Here is a 20496-nt window from a genome sequence, read left to right on the forward strand (position 1 = left end):
GAATCAGTACTGCTTGGACCTTGAAAAAGGGGACATACCCCGAAAGCTTGTCCTGAAAAATTGTATGTTAGTGCAAATAAAAAAAGTATCACGGACAGTACTCAATTGTCTCTGTCGCAAGTGCACTAATATGGCTAAAATGACCTTAGTCCTTACGCATGGAATGAAGTATCTTCTGAGGCTTGGCCTACCTTTTCAGCAATACAGCACATGAAGTTGTTGATGAACCCTTACTTTGTTTCATCTGAAAGTTTAAATTGCAGTGTTTTTATGTATTAGGTGAATGACCTTATACAGTACATATAGCACTACCCCCAAAGTAGCCACTTGGTAGTGTGGGTTCTCTGTTGTACTCCTCGACTTCAAGAACACCCTCAGCCTCTCTGATTTGCCTAAATCAATAAATGTCACTGCAAACACTTTGAAGAATACAAGTATAGATACCTTTTACTTGGCTGTGAATTAGTACCAGGAAATAGACACACAATGTTTAATAGTAAATTAACTTAATGTATTAGTATAGAGTAGAACAAATGATGGTATGCACATACAGTATGTAGATACAATCACAGTCTGCAAGGCAATGTAATCATTATGCCAAAGTAACCTAAAATTGAGTTCTGTACCCCTAGACTGGAATAAACGTATATGTAAGCAAAGTCAGGAATAAACCTTAAGCATAAACATCAATTGCAGTGTAGACAAGAATACTGTAACTGGTTGGAGTGCACTCTAGGAGAATGGGTAGGGTAAGGTACAATGCCCTCTTAGAGGTACCTCTTAAACTAAGTAATGGGTAAAGTTGTCTGTGTAATGAGTGTAAAGGGGCAGTCTTTAGTTCTAACTCTTTAGTTGGCTTACGCCTGGACCCAGTTGTACCATTGGCCTAAGTCAAGTTTGCAGGCAGCAATAAGGCTATTAGATGGCTCACAGATGGCTCACAGCAGAAACTCACCATTCGCAGCATATTACAAATCACCATCTGGTAACAGAGCAATTAGTCCAATCTCTGCTTTGCACTCATGTGATTCTGGCTGTTGGCACCCTTAAAATTAGCATTCCAGATCCAGCTCAGGGCAACAATATGCAGCATTGATGGTGCACCCTGGACAGAGATGTGCATTCTCTAGTATCCCTCATGGCAAGAGGCAGCTGTATCCTGTACAACCTGGAAAAATGCAGCTCTTTCCCCTTTTACTGGGAAATTTCCTCTCTGGGGAACGTAGTTTAAAGGTCTTAATTCCACAGTATAAGTCTCTTCTCAGGACTACAGTTATTGCAGTGCATTGCTGCATGACTTAGTCCACTGAACTTTTACTGCTCAGCGGATCCCTCCTCTTTCTGAAATAGCTGTGCATAACTGAAAAATTTGTTTAGTTTAGTATTGTATATATTTGTTATGTCACTCATTTTGTTTCATTATAGAATTTGTTTAGTTTGGTTTCGAAATCTGTTTAGTTTTGTTTTCGTTGCATTTTGTTTCATTTTCATTAAATGTGTTTCATTTTCATTAAATTTGTTTCATTTATTAATTTTCTAATGAATTCCAACTTTTCAGAATGGTTAGAATTCAGATTGGTGGAAAAATGATCAACCAAATTGAATTCTTTGTGAAGAATAGCTGGTTGTTAAGCAGCAGGCTGGGAAGCCAGCCACCCACATCCTTAACAGCCATGACTTATCATCTATCAGCAGGCTTCCCCACTGACAGATGGATGTAAAGAATGCCAACATTGCCAGGCATTATAAGAATGTTAAAAAAAAAACAGCATGGGGTCCCCCCCAAAATCCATAACAGACCTTTTTCTGAGCATGCAGCCTAGCAGGTTAGGAAAGTTTGAAGATGAGCGAGCACCCCCCAACCCCCCAAACATACCATGCCACATGCCCTCAAAATGGGGAGTGGGTGCTTTGTTGATGGGGACAAAGGCCTCTTCCCAACAACCCTGGGCTGTGGTTGTTGGGATCTGCAGGCGGGGGACTTATTGGAATCTCAAAGCCCCCTTTAACAAGGGGGCCCCTAGATCCTGCCACCCATGCGAATGGGTATCAGGTACATAGTTCCCCTATCCATTTACCAAAAAAGTGTCAAAATAATAAAAACACACACACAGTTTTTGACAAATCCTTTATTAAAAAATTAAAAAAACAGTGTCCCCCAATGTAGATCCATCATCAATTATGCTGTTCGCCACAGCTGGAAAAATAAAAAAAATGCAAAAATCACTCTTGCCAACACATAAGCTATCTGCCTACTGCAGGCTCCTCCATTTGACATTTCTTATATATGTAAGGGGCAGGGCCACCTGTCTACATTATCTGGTGGCACCGCCCCTTCTGACATCACGGACTCGGCATGCACCGGTCCGTGACATCAGAAGGGAAGCGGTGCCACCAGGTGATGTAGACAGGTGGCCCTGCCCCTTACATATATAAGAAATGTCAAATGGAGAAGCCTGCAGTAGGCAGATGGCGTCCTCACAAGAGCAATCTTTAAATTTTTTTTACATTTTTCGGGGGTGTGGCGGGCAGCATGATTAATGAAGGATTTACATCGGGGGACACTTTTTTTTTTTAAGTTCAATATTTTTATTGTTTTTAGAGAACACAGAGAAAAACAGTCATACAAACATTACATACTGTTCGAATGAAACCAGCAAATTAAAGAAAAAAAATACACAATGTCAACAAGAGGCAATGCAGTTAACAATTTAAAGTAAAGTGGGAGTGGTGCTATAAACTTCATACCTTGGTGTAAACTTGAACCCTTAGCACAGAAGCAAAGGGGCAAACACAGTGAGAAAACAGAACATTAGGACGAAGATTTGGTATTATCATTATACCACTTAAACCAATGGGACCAGACCTTTTCAGCCTTCAGAAGGTTACCTCAGGCAGAGGCAAGCATGCATTCGTAGCTGACATGGGTGTGGGTTAGTATTGTCACTTCATTGAAAGAGGGAGGGTCAGGGGATTTTCATCATCTCATTAAGGCTAATCTAGTATATGTACAAGTATCTTACGTAGGTGATGTGGGTGGTTCTCTATGCCCAAATTCAAGAGAGCTAGTTGAGGGGATAGAGAGACAGGCACACACAAAATCTTGCTGAGTAGCTGGGAGATTGCAAACCAAAAAGCAGTTACTTTAGGGCACCCCCAGACAATGTGTAAGAGGCCTCCTGTTCCCCCACAGTGTCTCCAGCACTTAGATGGAGTGGAGGGGTCCCATGCATGTAATCAAGCAGCAGTTAGGTACCAACGCAAACTTATCTTATTGGACAATTCCCAAAGTTTGGTGGAGCGAGTAGCTTTAAAGATGGTTCCCAAGGCTACTGACAATTGAGATTCATTAAAGGCTTGACCCAGATCAGTTTTCCATTTTATCAAAGGGGGTAACTTTTGGAAAGATGATTTGTCTTGTAGTAGGTCTTAAAACAATGTGATACCTTTCCAGCTGATTTTGTTGTTTTTTAAGTATTGCCAAGCTGTTCTAGGGAGTGGGTTGAGTACATGGCTGTTATGTAGCAAACAACGGGTTATCTACACATATCTATAGTATTCTGGTGTGGGTAAGGCGAACTCAGCTTGTAACCAGGTGAATGTTTTGAGAAGGTTGTGCATGTATAAATCAGACAGTTGGGTAATGCCTTTGAGCATCCATAGGTGGAGGGAGAAGTTTGGGATTAACTGATAGAGCAACTTGATCGGGAGTGAGGGTTTGATGGGGCTAGGTCCTAGAGGTACATTATGATGTAAATGATGGTATGCTGCAGCTGAAGCTACAATTGTGGGGGACAGACATGAGCTGCGTGGTTTGGGAGAAGGTTGGCTGTGTAACCAAGAGATAAGGTCATGCTTAGCCACTTGGGATGATTCTATATCCCTCCGGGGCAAGGGTAGTCCTGCAAAAACCAAACTCTAAGTTGGGCTAAAACAGAAGCCAAGTAATAAACTTAATGACAACAAAACCTCCACCACCAACTTTTCTATGTTTGACTAGTGTGGAGCAGGTGCACTGTGGTTTACCTTTCTTGATAAAGCGACTCACAGAAGATTGGATAGTTCTAAAGAAAGACACCAATATGGGAATAGGGAGAGCCCTAAAGAGATATAGCAATTGGGGAAGTTTAAGCATTTTAAATAAGGCTAATCTCCCTGACCAGTATAACAAAGTTTTTGCCAGGGCATCCAAATCTCTAGGGAGAAAGTGAAGGAGGGGGACGTAATTTGCTTGATACAGAGAAGAAACCTGTTTAGTCAGCTTGATACCCAGATATCCACCAATCTGAATTCTAATCATTCTGAAAAGTTGGAATTTGTTAGAAACAGAATAAACAAAATGAGTTTTAATGTGTTTTAATGAAATTTGTTACTATTTGTTTACTATTTAATTTGGAGAGTGGGACACATCCGAATCTCCAAATAACCAAACATTTGTCCGAATTTGTATCTGAACCAAAATTAATTGTACATGTCTACAAAAGTTTAGCTTTAGCCAGTGTTTATCTCATTCTCATTTTTAGCCCAGCACCTGGCTACATACATTCATGATTTAATCTTCTACAGTTACCACTATTTACTCTAAAGGCTTGTACACATTTGACGAGAATCGGACGAAATATCCTCCCATTTTTCACTCTCATGCTCAGCGGTCATAACCGTTTTTAGTTCACAGTACATAATGTTCACGAAATTTCTTGTCCGATTCTTTTTTTTAGGGACGTTTGTTCCTAGACTTCCAGGTCGTCAGCAAATTCAGATCATGCGCGGTCTTTCGTATCCGATTTTTCGCGGACATACTGCATACACATTAAATGAAAATTGGTCGTGCTGGGGACGGACGATAAAAATTGTGGTGTTTGTCCCTCCATTTTTTTTCATTGAAAATGTTGGCATCGGCTGCTCAAAGTTGTGTACACACTAGCCGAAAATCGTAGAATTTTACCTTGGACGAGAATTTTTCAGCAGATTTTCTACTAGTGTGTACCCGACTTAAGACAACCAGCATTCTTTAGATTAGTATCCAAGGAAGTTTTGTATTCTGAGAAAGCATCACAACTATTTCTATGTGATTAATACATTCTCTTTTCATTTCTTATGATAGGTATGTGTAACACACTTATTATTAGTTAGTTTATACTTTATGTCATGTCTGCCCGCATTTCTTGGTCTACCAAACTTGATAGGAATTAGGCTGCTTCACCTCCTTCTCATGCATTATTGGGTTTTGTGAGACTCTTTATTTTGTGGTTACAAGAGTTTGAATTTGCAAATGCCTTATAGCCCCATTTTGCTGCATTTGTAAAAAAGGAAAGTTAGTTCACATCAGTGTCTTCAGAAATTTCTTTTTTCGTTTTTGTGTTTTTACCTAACTAAACATTGGCAATATATAAATGCTTGTAATACATATATACATAAAAAATTAATAAATAAAGAAATTAACTAGGTATTTCATTTTGAGTTACCCTTAGAACATATATGTATTTATTATAGTGGACTACGTAAAACCAAAGATGTGTGGTTTTGGTGATAGCACAATTAATATAGTTTAGGAGAGCATAAAATAGAAGTTTAGTCATAGGCTTTCTTTTAATGAGCTCCACACTAATAAATGCACAAGACATCTCTTGAACAGCAATGTGCAAGAAAGCCCTTGATCCATATGAGGAAAAGTGAAGTCCCAAACTTAAGAATAATGACATTACAATCAGTCAAGCTATGGCTTTGCTTGTCTAGAGCCCACCAGTACTACTTATCAAACTACTTATCATAGACACACTTTTCAGGACTCAGCCCAGACCTGCCATCAGGAATAAATTTGTGCTGCAATAAACCTAAACAACATGGTAAACATAGAAGAGAGAGAAAGAAAACTTTAAATGCTTAATTGTTACATTCTCAATGTAATTAATCTTGGTTTGAATTAATTCCTATTTTAAGCAAAACATTGGTTTTATAGATAGGTATTAAAAACTATGAATGCATTATGTTAACTTATGTATCTATATCTGGCAGCAATTATTTTTTATTTTAGTTTGTACAGCTCAAGTTTGTTTTAGGAAGTTTGTTTTTATCTGCCTTTTCATTTTCTTTTTTTAAAAAATGTATTGGATACTACTTGACATGAAATATGAAATAGTTCATTATAACTCCATGTATGCTCTGATATGAAGTTTCAAGCCACTCCTTTACATCTTTTCTGCTCTAATAATGACTCACTCTTGATGATAGGCCAATTATGGAGCCCAATAATCATGGCAGGCTCTTAATCACAGGAATTCATAGAAATCCGCATACCAGCACGCACCAGGGATTCTGGTGGCTAAAAAGACTGACCAAGCCCGAAGGATCCTATTGCTCAGTAGAAATATGTGTTAAAAAAGAAAAACATCTATGCTTATCATTCTATTTTGTTTTAAAACATTACAACTCCTGCCTATTATATGTAAGGTTGCAGTTATATCTAAAGGCCACAAGAGGGAACATTTGCCATCTGGACATTTTATGCAGCTACAGAAATATATCTGCTCAAACTAGCTCAGCACTCTCCTCCCCCTGGCTCAGTGATTCACCCTCCCATCTCTTCTCTCACACACAAAGGACTGCTTCGTTGTGGATCCTGAGGATATTTTACTATTGAGGGATTATATTTTCTATAAAACATATATGAATTTATAAGCAACTGGCATTGTGGATTATAAAGGATCTATGATACAGCAAATATCAAGGAAAGACTGTAAGATATGGACATCAGAGACAGCTGTCTGTGTTGGAAATGGCAAGTAGCTTTCTCCCTTCTCCTTTGTAGCTGGGGCTGGGTCTCAGGGCGGCTTCGTTATTCTATTGTGGAGGAGTCTGATCCAGGGACATGGATAGGAAATGTAGCTCAGAATCTGGGCATAAAACGTGAGGAGATTGCTCAGCGCAGATTACATTTATCATCTGAGAAATACCAAAAATATTTTATTGTAAATAGGGAAAATGGAGGCTTGGCTGTGAATGACAGGATTGATAGAGAGATCCTGTGTGGATCCAGTGTGAGCTGTGTGTTGCATTTAGAAATGGTTGCTGAAAATCCTTTAGAGCTTTTTAGTATAGACATAGAAATTGAAGATATCAATGATAACTCTCCTACATTTGTATCTAATAACCGCATTATAGAAGTTACAGAGTACTGGACAAATCCTGGTGCCAGGTTTGCCTTAGAGATTGCTAAGGATTTAGATGTTGGTGTTAATGGTGTTAGTCAGTACACAATAAATACAAATCCCTATTTCTCATTGTCCGTAAAGAATCGTGTAGATGGCACTCTCATCCCTCAGCTGATATTAGAGAAGGTGTTAGATAGGGAGGAGAAACAAAAACACAATCTTATTCTCACTGCTATAGATGGTGGAGAACCAGCTAGATCAGGATCCTGTCATATCACAATAGTAGTGTTAGATATTAATGACAATCCACCAGTCTTTGATAAGCCAGTGTATAAAATCAGTCTTAAGGAAAATCTCCCTTTACAAACAGTTATATTAACTTTAAAAGCTTCAGATCTTGATGAGGGAGCCAATGGTGAAATCCTGTATTATACTGATGAACACACATCAGAATCTGCTCGAGAAAAATTTTCTTTAAATGAACACAGTGGTCAGATTTATATTAATGGATCTGTGGATTTTGAAGAAGCTAATCTTTATGAAATTTCCATCAAAGCAGTAGACAAAGGACTTCCTAAATTGGAAGGTGACTGCGTGGTTCATATCGAAGTAGAAGATGTAAATGACAATTATCCTGAGATTTCATTTGCTTCTATGACAAATGAAATTCCAGAAAATGTTCCACTGGGAACTGCTGTGGGATTTATTAATGTGGTAGACAAGGATTCTGGGAAAAATGGAGATATACAGTTGCAATTATCTCCCAATATTCCCTTTAGAATTGGAACTATCAAAAACCATTATTCATTAGTCACTGATGGGATTTTGGATAAAGAAAAAATACCCCAATACACTATAGAGCTGACAGCTTCTGATTTAGGGTCTCCGTCTCTGTCCAGTAAAATGACTGTTATTCTCAGGGTTTCTGATGTGAATGATAATGCACCAATATTTTTACAGTCTACTTATTATGCTTTCATAAAGGAAAACAGTGACCCGGGGACTCTTCTATGTACAGTGTCTGCTACTGATGCAGATGAGGGGGTGAACTCTGATCTGGTGTACTCTATAGTCGAAACCCAGATAGATGTATCCTCTGTATCCTCTTTTGTTTATATAAATTCTAAAACTGGTGATATATATGCTCAGCGTTCTTTTGACTATGAGCACATTCAGACTCTACAAATCACTATAAAAGTAGAGGATTCTGGATCTCCAAAGTTATTTTCTACTGTTCCTGTCTTTATATTCATATTGGATACAAATGACAACTCCCCCACCTTGCTGTATCCAGAACACTCTGAGGACCTCATTGTCCAAGAAAGGATCCCAAAATCTGCAAGTGCTGGATATCTGGTGACAAAACTGACTGCAGTGGATCTGGACTCTGGTCACAATGCCTGGTTGACATTTAACCTTTTAGAACCTGGTAGTTCTCCACTGTTCCAAGTGTCTAAAAATACAGGAGAGGTCAGGACCGTACAAGGATTTCAGGAAACAGAAAATACAGAGCAGCAATTTATTATTTATATCAGTGATCATGGGGATCCTCCATTATCTACAACTGTCACTGTACTTGTTAGTATAGCAGATGATGTTTTAGTAGAAAAACCCAAATCTGGAGACTTCCTTAGAAATTCCAAACCACCATCAGATATGACTTTATATTTAATTGTTTCTCTTGTTGCTGTCAGTTTAGTTTCCCTCGTGACATTCATTATTCTACTGGTGAAATGTTTGAGGAAGGAAAGTTATGGCTATAGCAGCTGCTGTTATCTTAGTGGATCTGAATCAAAATCATACATGGATCAGTATCAGCCGGCGCTTTATCTGAACACAGATGGAACCCTAAAATACATGGAGGTCAGGATGGTTCCTCCAGGAGGACAAGGACAATGTTACCAAACTAGTGTGCCCCCTGCCCCACAGCAGCGGGATTCAGCTTTTCTGCAGGCTCTGGATTTTCCCCAGTTACGGGAACTAGTTAAAGACAATGATAGTACATCAGATACAAACTGTCTGAATGATCCCAGCAAGGTGAGTTCTTTTTTTAACCTATAGCATGTTTTCTGCTCATTTCCTCATCTGAAATCCATTCTCAGGATTTTTGCACAGTTAAGATACTGTATGTTATTTTTACGATAGATCTTTTGTTGTTTACCCAACATTCTTAAGATAAAATTCATGTTTCTTTTTTTTTTTTTTTTATAGTTGCTCTTATTGTATAGTTATTTGGATCCCCAGTTCCTCTATAACAAGTTCCTCCTATCTGGTTTTAGTCTTATTTTTCGTAGGTACTTAACCTAAGACTATGGTCTTGGGTCACTGGCAGGAAGAATAGTTTTCGCAGAAAGTGACATTAGAATTCTGATATGTTCTTATCTAAATTTCGAATAGAAAGAATACCTAACAACATGAATTATAAATAGTGTTGTGCTACTCAAATTCTCATTACATCTAACTGAACCACATTTCTGTTTCTTCAAAACTCATAACATAGGTAAACACACTACAGAGCTATTTCTCCAAGGATTAAAAACATAAGTAAACACCCTGCAGAGCTTAAATCCAAAGTGCTAATATAAGGTGTAAATATTGCAAAATAACCCCACTATGCAATAACATAAATTAAAATAAATAAAAATTGCTAAATATTTTTCACAGTAAATATAAAATGTTCCATGAATTATAATGTGCCACCAATAATTGTCTAAAATGTCGATATCAGTCCACTTTACTTTCAAGTCTTCAGCACAAAATAATGTCACGAATCTTATTTTCGCACATGTCCACCTGTACTGACAAAGAACACAGTTAGGTAATCTTGCCCATGCTACATTCTACTGACAGGTGCTGCAACACCACATAGGCTGCATGATCACCTTAGGGCATGACCCATAAACTATATTGGTCAATAGCGCTTGATTTAAAAATGCTGGAATCTCCCCCACCACGCAGATAATATGTCTAATACTCAGAGGTTTTTGTGCAGGTCCCTTTAAGAGTCTTCTTCTGCTTTCAGTTGTTTGGGGCCTTACTTAAAGGAATGGTTGCTCATAGTGCAACAAGTGTAATAAAATAATAATAATAATAAAAAAAACAGACATAAAATGCACTCACATAATCTAAGAGTCAAAAGGGACTCAGCAACATATTTTAGAATATATTCAGGATTTGTTTACTTGCAACCTCTGGTTTTTGGTTTTGGACCGGAAGTGACATCCCCTGGAGCCTGAGGACCTTAACCACTGGGAGCAAAAGGAGACTCTTAAAGAGACCGGCAAACTAAACCTTTGGGTACAAGACATCTTATCCGGGTGGAATAGATCTCAGCATTATTGAATCAACTGCTGTTGATGTATATACAGTATTTTATGGGTCATACCCTGAGTTGATCATGCAGTCTGTGTGATGGTGGAGCACCTGTCAGTGAAATGTAACACGGGAAAGATTACCTAACCGTGTGCTTTGTCAGCACAGGTGGATATTTGTGGAATTAAAATGTGTGACATTATATTGTGCATTTCTAAAGACGTGAAAGTAACTGTGGACTGATACTGACATTTTGGACTACTATTGGTGGCGCTTTATAATTCATGGCACATTTTATGTTTACTTTTTATATTCAAAACTTTTTGGAATTTTTTTATTCAGTTTAATTTATGTTATTGCATATTGGGGTTATTTTGCACTATTTACACTTTACTTTATTACTTTGGATTTGAGCTCTGTAGTATGTTATGGGTCTTTGAAGAAAGCGTTCTGCAGTGTGTTTACCTATGTTATGAGTTTTGAAGAATCGGGTGGTACATTTAGATTTATTTAGAATTTGAGTAGCGCAACACTATTTATTATTCATGTTGTTAGGTATTTGGATGTGGGAACACATTTAGGTGTTTGCAGCAGCTCTTGTTTTTTTTTTTTTTTTTGTATTATTGTGTTGATTTGTGGCAGCACAAGAGTTTTTGTTTTCTCTTGCATAGAAAGAATGCCAAATGGCATGTGATCACAGCATGTAGAAGAGAAACTGTGAAATGCTGGTTATAGCAATGCAAGTTCTAACATTTGGCACTGTCCCAGTCAGGTCAAGTGGTATCATAGGATGAGATATAAACAGTATATATCTATATATATAAATAGATATATACAGTTTTACTTAATTTTTGGCAGAATTTATGATTTCTTGGCCATTTTTCAGAGAATTTGAACGATAACACAAAAACTTTTCACTCATGGTTAGTGGTTGGCTGAAGCCATTTATTATCAATCAACTGTGTTTAATCTTTTTAAATCATAATGAAAACAGAAACTACCCAATTGACCCTGATCAAAAGTTTACATACCCCAGTTCCTAATACTGTGTATTGCCCTGACCTGCACGTTTGAGATCTCCCCAGAGTGGCTCAATGATATTGAGGTCAGGAGACTGGGATGGCCACTCCAGAACCTTCACTTTATTCTGCTGTAGCCAATGACAGGACAACTCAGCCTTGTGTTTAGGATAATTGTCATTTTGGAATGTCCAAGTACGTCCAATGCGCAGCTTCCTGGCTGATGAATGCAAATTTTCCTCCGGAATTTTTTGATAACATAATGCATTAATTTTGCCATCAATTCTGACCAAATTTCCTGTGCCTTTGTAGCTAACACATCCCCAAAACATCAGCAATCCACATCTGTGTTTCCCAGTAGGAATGGTGCATCTTAGGCCTTGTTGACTCCTCTCCAAATGTAGCATTTTTGGTTGTGGCCAAAAAGCTAAATTTTGGTCTCATCACTCCAAATGACTTTGTGCCAGAAGGTTTGAGGATTGTCTCTGTGCTGTATGGTGTATTATAAGTGGGATACTTTATGGCATTTGCATAGTAATGGCTTTTTTCTGGTGACTTGACTATGCAGCCCATCTTTCTTCAAGTGCCTCCTTATTGTGCATCTTGAAACAGCCACACCACACGTTTTCAGAGAGTCCGATATTTCAGTTGAAGTTATTTGTGGGTCTTTCTTTGCATCCCAAACAATTTTCCTGGCAGTTGTGGCTGAAATCTTAGTTGGTCCACCTGACCGTGGTTTGGTTTCAACAGAACCCCTCATTTTCCACTTCTTGATTAGAGTTGGAACACTGCTGATTGGCATTCTCAATTCCTTGGATATCTTTTTATATCCCTTTCCTGTTTTATACAGTTTAACTGCCTTTTCCCGCAGATCCTTTGACAATTCTTTTACTTTCCCCATGACTCAGAATCCAGAAACATCAGTGCAGCAGTGGAGGAAAGATGCAAGGGTCTGTCAGGAGTCCAGAAACTCATTGACCTTTTATACACATGTACACTAATTAAAAGCAAACAGATCACAGGTGAGGATAGTTACCTTTAATAGACGTTTAAACCCCTTTGTGTCATTTTGTGCGCATTTTATCAAGCCAAAATCACCAGGGTATCACCAGGGTATGTAAACTTTTGAAAATGGTCAGGGTCATTTGGGTAGTTTCAGTTTTAAGATTTAAAAAGAGTAAACACAGTTGATTGATAATAAATGGCTTCAGCCAAACACTAACCATGAGTGAAGGAAAAGCTTTTGTGTTATCATTCATCATATTCTTGGAGAAATGGCCAAAAAATCATAAATTTTGCCATAAATTTTAACCTTGAACTTAGTGTACTTGATGTACTTGATGTGTGTTTTTTTTTTTTTTTTTATCTTAGTCAGGCATACTTTTTAGTCCAGCAGAAATTGCCCTTGCAAATTAAAATATTAGCAGCTGCACATTTGTACGATTAGTTACTTGTTAATTTGTTTGTTTAAAAAAAAAAAGATCTATAGCTATACATTTTTACAGTTCTTAACTTTATGGAACAAAGTACATGTAGACCTTTGTCCCATGTTACTAGGTGCTTTTTAAACCTAGGTGTGAGTTCCAACCTTTGTTCTTTTTCATTCACCCAGATTTCTCAGTGGGTTCAGTATGTACAAAATAAATGCACTTCGGTAACATTGTAAATATACATTTTCCAATGCATACATTTTAATACAGTAGTAATAATAATAATAATAATAATAATAATAAACTTTATTTTATATAGCACCTTTAAAGGTATCTTCTCAAAGCGCTTCACAAAGAAAACACAAGAAATACACAAGATAAAACAAAGGAAAAAGGGACAATTTTAGTTTTTGTTTTTTCTTGCAAATGTCACCAATGCATGTTTATCATTTTAATTTTATGTGTCTCCACAAACCAATTAACTACTTGTCGACCGCCGCACGACTATATACTGCGGCAGTCAGCCCCCTACAGGCATAGTGACATAGGGGTACGTCGCTCGCCCATGAGCCTGTAGGGGGCGAGCACGCGCCACCGCGCTCCTGCCCCCGCTTGTTCCCTGCCTAGGCTGCGCGTCCGATATCCACCAGCCACTTGTGATCTCCCTCAGGAGAGGAAGAAAGACAGACGGCTGATGTAAACACAGCCGTCTGTCATTCTTCCTGAAGTATTGACAGAGGCTATGTGATCCTGCTATGTAGGATCGTATGTCTCTGTGATTACTTCACTAGCCATGCCCCCTAACAGTTAGAATCATGCCCCTAGGGACACACATAACCCCTTGATCACCAATAAAGTTAACCCCTTCCCTGCCAGTGTCATTTTTACAGTAACAGTGCATATTTATAGCACTGATTACTGTAGTAATGTCACTGGTTCCGCCAAAAGTGTCAAAAATGTCAGTCAGGGGTCCAATCTGTCCGCCACAATGTTGCAGTCCCGCAAAAAAAATTGCAGATCGCCGACATTACTAGTTTAAAAAAAAACAATAAAAATGTCATAAATCTTTCCCGTAGTTAGTAAACGCAATAACTTTTGCACAAACCAATCAAAATATGCTTATTGCGATTTTTTTACCAAAAATATGTAGCAGAAAACAAATTGGCCAAAAATGTTAAAAAATTTAGATTTTTAAATTTTTTTTGAGAATTTCATATAAAAAATGTGAAAAATATTGTTATTTTTTCAAAATTGTCGCTATTTTTTTGTTTATAATGCAAAAAATAAAAATCGCACAGGTGATCAAATACCACCAAGAGAAAGCTATGTTTGTGGGAAAAAAGGACATCAATTTAATTTGGGTACAGTGTCGCACAACCGCGCAATTATCCATTAAAGTCACGCAGTGCCGAATCGCAAAATAGGGCCTGGTCATTAAGCAGCCAAATCCTCCGGGGCTTAAGCGGTTAAAGAAAGCCAACCTATCATGCCTGTCATAGAGGGGACAGTATAGATTTTAAAAAGCCCTGCTTCAGCCAAAACTTGTTTTTTGAGCTTTGAGCAGAGTAGGAAGAACTGTCAGGATTTTTAGCTATCTTTTTAACCCAGTGGCACAAGGACAGGAAAGATGCTCAAACACATACCCACTTCAAATAATAAATGTTTTTCCTCTGTTACTGTTCCTTATTTGTCTGTCAACATATAAGGGAAGCTCTCATAATTGATAAACAGATGGAAATAAAAACTTGAAAGAGGTTCTATCAATATATTATTACTGTATATTCGCAGTTAAAAAAATGTCTTGGATTGGGCCTTAAAGAAATTCATTTTTATAGATGTCCACAAGGGGGCACCAACTAAATGTAGTATTAATAATAACTTTTAATGCAGAAGCCAAATGTAAACTCATATAAATCCACAGAAAAGTGCTTGTCATTATAGTAACTGTTACTGGGATTGTTCACCCAAGAGAGGCAGGTTAGCAGCAGCATTCAGTGTGGATGAAGAAGCCATGAAGCTGCTTGTTAGCCAAGGCAATAAGTAATCAGGAACCACTGTGTAGCGCAGAACTGGAAGTGATGTCACTTCAGGGAATGGCCTGTAATCAAAGTAATGTATTTTGGAGCCCCAATAGGATCCTCTGTCAAACCAGATCTGATTCTCCATGACTTCCTGCCTCAGCTAACAAGCGGCTTCATGGCTTCTCTATCCATGCTAAGTGCTGCTTACATGCCTCACTTGGGTGAACAATCCCTTTAACGTCTATTACTGTACTGAAAAGTGATTTTATGTGGCTGTATGTGTACATTTATCTGCTGCATTAAAAGTTATTATTAATACTGCACTTAGTTGGCACCCTCTTGTGTACTTCTGTTGTATTCCAGAGATTGATTTCTGCCTGTTTTTGACCCAACTTATGGACTTTTGTTCATTGTTATGGACTCACTGAAATTTAAAGGTAGAAGGCTTTTTACCTAATTCATTCGATGCGTTAGGGTAAAAGACCTTCTGGGTGCAGCCACCCCAGCCCCCCTTATAATTACCTGAGCCCCATCTATATCCAGTGCTGTGCATGAGAGCAGCAGCTCTCCCTTGTCTCTCTCTCTCTCTCCTCATTGGCTCGCACAGCAGCACTGATGAGGGGAGCATGGCGGGGACCCAAAAAGGGGAGAATAGGGGCTGCTCTGAGAGAAAAACATTGCACAGAGCAGGTAAGTATAACATGTTTGCTATTTAAGAAGAAAAAAACTGCAAACATTTATAATCCCTTTAAGACGTGTTATCACATGGTGAGACTGTGTGGTTATACAACCTACATTTGTGTTTTTGTGTTTTTTACTTTATAGATGTGCTTGTAAATGTGATACAGTAAGTAGACAGCCAACTATGGTCCTTCCACTGAGCCATATTATCTCCAAGGTAACCTAGGCAGGAGCCTAAGGCCCAGTAAATTTCCAGATGGCCAAATCCTAACTCTTCAGCAGTAACAAAAAATAAATAAAATAGATGAAGGGATGGGGGCAACCTTGCATAGCGGATATATTCTTCTTCAGTCCATCTCTAATCTTACATATACAACATTTTCATCCTTTTTATTAGTGCTATATAGTTATTATGGTTTCCTGTAAGCCTGCCTGTTTACTTTGTTTGAAAACAGTAGATCAATAATCAATAATCTGTATGTTTTGTATTATCTCTTATTTCCAGCTGTTGTGATATTGTTGTGATATAAATAATGCAAATGTGACAAAAGTGGTGAAGATTACACAGTGCTAGCTCTGTCAAACCACTTTACACAAATCCCCGTAAAAAAGTGTACATCTACTCATAATTTATCAACACACACAGTGCATAAAATAATAATACAATATGTACAGTCCACCAAAATGCACAGTGCACATTCATCTTATCTGTGTATTCTTATATACTGTACCTTAGGTAAGGTAAAAGCGAGAATTTCCCTCACTTTCTGTTGTGAGCTCCACTCTGGCACTCAAGTTACTCACCAGAAATGATGAATATAAAACTTGCACTACTAATGCACTAGGTATCATGTATCTGCTCTCTTGCTCTGTCCACACTTATTTTCTTAAATCTTTTTTTCTGTAATCGGTTAGATAGGGATTCAGATGGCCATCTCCTATTTTACAACACACATCCCAATAGAGTATTGTCACCAACTTTTAAGAAAGTCACATTTTGAATTAAAAGCACAGCAACCTGAGTGCATTCAGTACTGTTGCTGTACAGAATGCTCCCAGCAAGTTACATTTTAGGTATCTTCTGAAAAAGGAGTTTAATTGTTGGTGAGATCCTACCAAAGGCCTGTGCATTCGTAAAGGAGGTACACATTTTTTTTTTTTTAATAACACTGGAATTTGCTCAGATGGTTAAAAAAAGAGAGACCCTCCTATTCAGAAATCAGTTGGGAAAAAGGACATAGTGGAAAAAAAACCCCAACAAAGAACACACAACATATATATATATATATATAGTTCTATAACAAAGGTTGCTAAAATCCTTGCAATGTAATACTCAACATAACTGTAGTTGTGCTGCCCTAAATTTTTTCCTCTTTTCGCCCTAACCTTTATTAAAAAAAGAATGTAATAACTGATAAAATGTTCAAATGTTCTTATAATTTAAACTCCCCAGATGTAATTTAAATAATAATAATAACCATCATAATAATTATGACGATGATGATTTTTATTATTAATATTATTATTATCATATTTATCATTATACATATTTATCATTAAATCATCGTCATATTCATCATTAAATATTTATCATTAAATCATCATTAAATATTTTTCATTAAATCATCATTACATATTTAGCTTAGATATGAAATGAAGGGGATATTTTTTTTTTGTAGCATTCTGAAAAACATTTCTACCCAAATGATCTTTCTAGAGATGCAATTAGAAGCAATGACCAGAAGAGGGCAGGCTTAACATCCATTTGTTAACAGCAGCTACAGCACAGAATCTTCCAAGTCTAGTGTTGCATTCTCCTCCCCCTGGCTCAGTGATTCTCCCTCCCATCTTTTCCCTCATACACAAAGAGCTTCGGCTGCTGCTGTTCTCATAAGAGAATTGCATGGATGTTTTGTTCATGGATGTACTATTATTTAGGACTGGAAAGAGGAATCTATAAACTAAAGACAATTTGGATTAAATTGGATCTATGATACTGCAATTATCAAGGATATATTTTAAGATATGGACATCAGAGACTGCTGTCTGTGCTGGAAATGGCAAGTAGCTTTCTCCCTTCTCCTTTGTAGCTGGGGCTGGGTCTCTGGGCAGCTTCGTTATTCTATTGTGGAGGAGTCTGATCCAGGGACATGGGTAGGAAATGTAGCTCAGGATCTGGGCATAAAACGTGCAGAGATTGCTCAGCGCAGATTGCATTTATCATCTGAGAAATACCAAAAATATTTTACTGTAAATAAGGAAAATGGAGGCTTGACTGTTAATGACAGGGTTGATAGAGAGATCCTTTGTGGATCCATTGTGAACTGTGTGTTTCGATTAGAGGTGGTTGCTGAAAATCCTTTAGAGCTCTTTAATCTAGACATAGAGCTTCAAGATATCAATGATAATTCACCTACATTTTTGATGAATGAACATATTATTGAAATTACAGAATTAGTAACAAGCCCTGGTGCTAGGTTTGCGTTGGAAATCGCAGAGGATTTAGATGTAGGTGTCAATGGCGTAAGTCAGTATACCTTAAGTAAAAATTCATTTTTCTCATTATCTGTAAAGAATCATAAGGATGGCACTCTCATTCCTCAGCTGATATTAGAGAAGATGTTAGATAGGGAGGAAAAACAAGAACACAATCTTATTCTTACTGCTATAGATGGTGGAGAACCGGCTAGATCAGGATCCTGTCATATAATAATAAAAGTGTTAGATATTAATGATAATCCACCAGTTTTTGATCAATCAATATATAAAATCAGACTGAGGGAAAATCTGTCTCTAAACACAGTAATACTAAAATTAAACGCAACAGATCTAGATGACGGTGCAAATGGAGAAATTGAATATTTCTTTGACAGTCACACATATAAGTCTGCTAAAAAAATATTTGTTTTAAATGGTCTAAATGGAGAAATTTATATTAACGGGACAGTGGATTATGAAGACATTATTTTTCATGAATTATCTATAAAAGCAGTAGATAAGGGGCTTCCTAAACTGGAAGGTGACTGTCTGGTTCAAATAGAAGTAGAAGATTTAAATGACAATTATCCAGAGATTTCTTTTGCTTCTATAGCCAATGAGATACCTGAAAATTCACCCCTGGGAACGTCTGTGGGATTTATTAATGTGGGAGACAAGGATTCTGGAAAAAATGGGGAGATTCATTTAGAATTATCTCCCAATATTCCATTTAAAATCAGAACTATTAAGAACCGTTACTCACTGGTCACTGATGGGATTCTGGATAGAGAAAAAATTTCAGAATATACTATAGAGCTGATAGCTACTGATTTAGGGTCTCCAGCTCTGTCCAGTAAGACAAATGTTATTCTCAGGGTTTCTGATGTGAATGATAATGCACCAATATTTTTACAGTCTGCTTATAATGCTTTCATAAAGGAAAACAGTGACCCAGGGACTCTTCTATGTACAGTGTCTGCCACTGATGCAGATGAGGGGGTGAACTCTGATCTGGTTTACTCTATAGTAGAGACCCAGATAGATGGATCTTCTGTATCCTCTTTTGTTTATATCAATTCTAAAACTGGGGATATATATGCTCAGCGTTCCTTTGACTATGAGCACATTCAGACTCTACAAATCACAGTGAAAGTTGAAGATTCTGGATTTCCAAAGTTATTTTCTACTGTCCCTGTCTTTATATTCATTTTGGATGCAAATGACAACTCCCCCACCCTGCTTTATCCAGAACACTCTGAGGATCTCATTATCCAAGAGAGGATCCCAAAATCTACAAGTGCTGGATATCTGGTGACAAAACTGACTGCAGTGGATCTGGACTCTGGTCACAATGCCTGGTTGGCCTTTAACATATTAGACCCCAGCAGTTCTTCACTGTTCCAAGTTTCTAAACATACAGGAGAAGTCAGGACTGTGCAAGGATATCAGGAAATAGAAAATACAGAGCAGCAAATTGTCATCTCTATTAATGATCATGGGGACCCGAAATTATCTACAACTGTTACAGTTCTTGTCAGTATAGCCGATAATGTTGTAATGGAAAGACCCAAAACTGGGGATTTTCTCACAAATGCCAAACCACCATCAGATATGACTTTATATTTAATTGTTTCTCTTGTAGCTATCAGTTTAGTTTCCCTTATCACATTCATTATATTGTTAGTGAAATGTCTAAGGAAGGAAAGTTATGGTTATAGCAGTAGCTGCTGTTATCTTAGTGGATCTGAAACCAAACCATACATGGATCAGTATCAGCCGGCTCTTTTCCTAAACAATGATGGAACCCTAAAATATATGGAGGTCAGGATGGTTCCTCCAGGAGGGCAAGGACAATGTTACCAGACTAATGTGCCCCCAGCCCCACAACAGCGGGATTCCGCTTTTTTTCAGGCTCTGGATTTTCCTCAGTTACGGGAACTAGTTAAAGACAATGATAGCACATCAGATACAAGCTGTCTGAATGATCCAACAAAGGTGAGTTATAATTTAAATCTAAATTGACTAACCTGTCAATTATGTGTATTATGGCAGAATTTATGTTTTTATAATTTTTTTTTTTTCATGGGGGAATTAGAGGTGGATCTTGTTTAGTTAACAACTGCTTGAACATGTGAAAGTTAAAATGCATCTTTAAAGTTTTTACATTTTATTTTAATATATTTGAAGCAAACCTGACATAACTTACATCTTTAAAGAAGAAATGTGAAGCACGTATGGGTATTGATCATAGGCGTGCGCACAGGGTGTGCCGGGTGTGCCTAGGCGCACCCTAATCACCTAGGGCACATTAGCATTATCGCTCTGTTTGCCAGTGAGGAGATGGGAAAGATCTCCCTCGGACATGCTCTGCCATAAGAGAAGTGCCACACACTTCTATTTCACT

At 37.7% G+C, this 20496-nt stretch overlaps 1 protein-coding gene across 16 annotated transcripts in view; it reads left to right on the forward strand.

Annotated features, from left to right (window-relative positions):
* Positions 1-20496, forward strand: part of LOC309553369 (protocadherin gamma-C5-like) — a 764755-nt gene that overhangs the window by 465634 nt on the left and 278625 nt on the right. Inside the window, exon 1 of one of the 16 annotated variants that reach the window (XM_082254489.1) lies at positions 17475-20087. The exons of 14 other annotated variants lie outside the window; for them this stretch is intronic. In XM_082254489.1, coding sequence (XP_082110615.1) covers positions 17640-20087 — 2448 coding nt within the window. In that variant the 5' untranslated portion in view covers positions 17475-17639. Of the gene's footprint in view, positions 1-17474; positions 20088-20496 lie in introns of those variants that run through there. One more of the 16 variants, XM_082254527.1, reaches the window with a different exon arrangement.

The sequence above is a fragment of the Pelophylax lessonae genome (assembly GCF_965119305.1).
Source record: "Pelophylax lessonae genome assembly, chromosome: 4".
Lineage (NCBI taxonomy): Eukaryota > Metazoa > Chordata > Amphibia > Anura > Ranidae > Pelophylax > Pelophylax lessonae.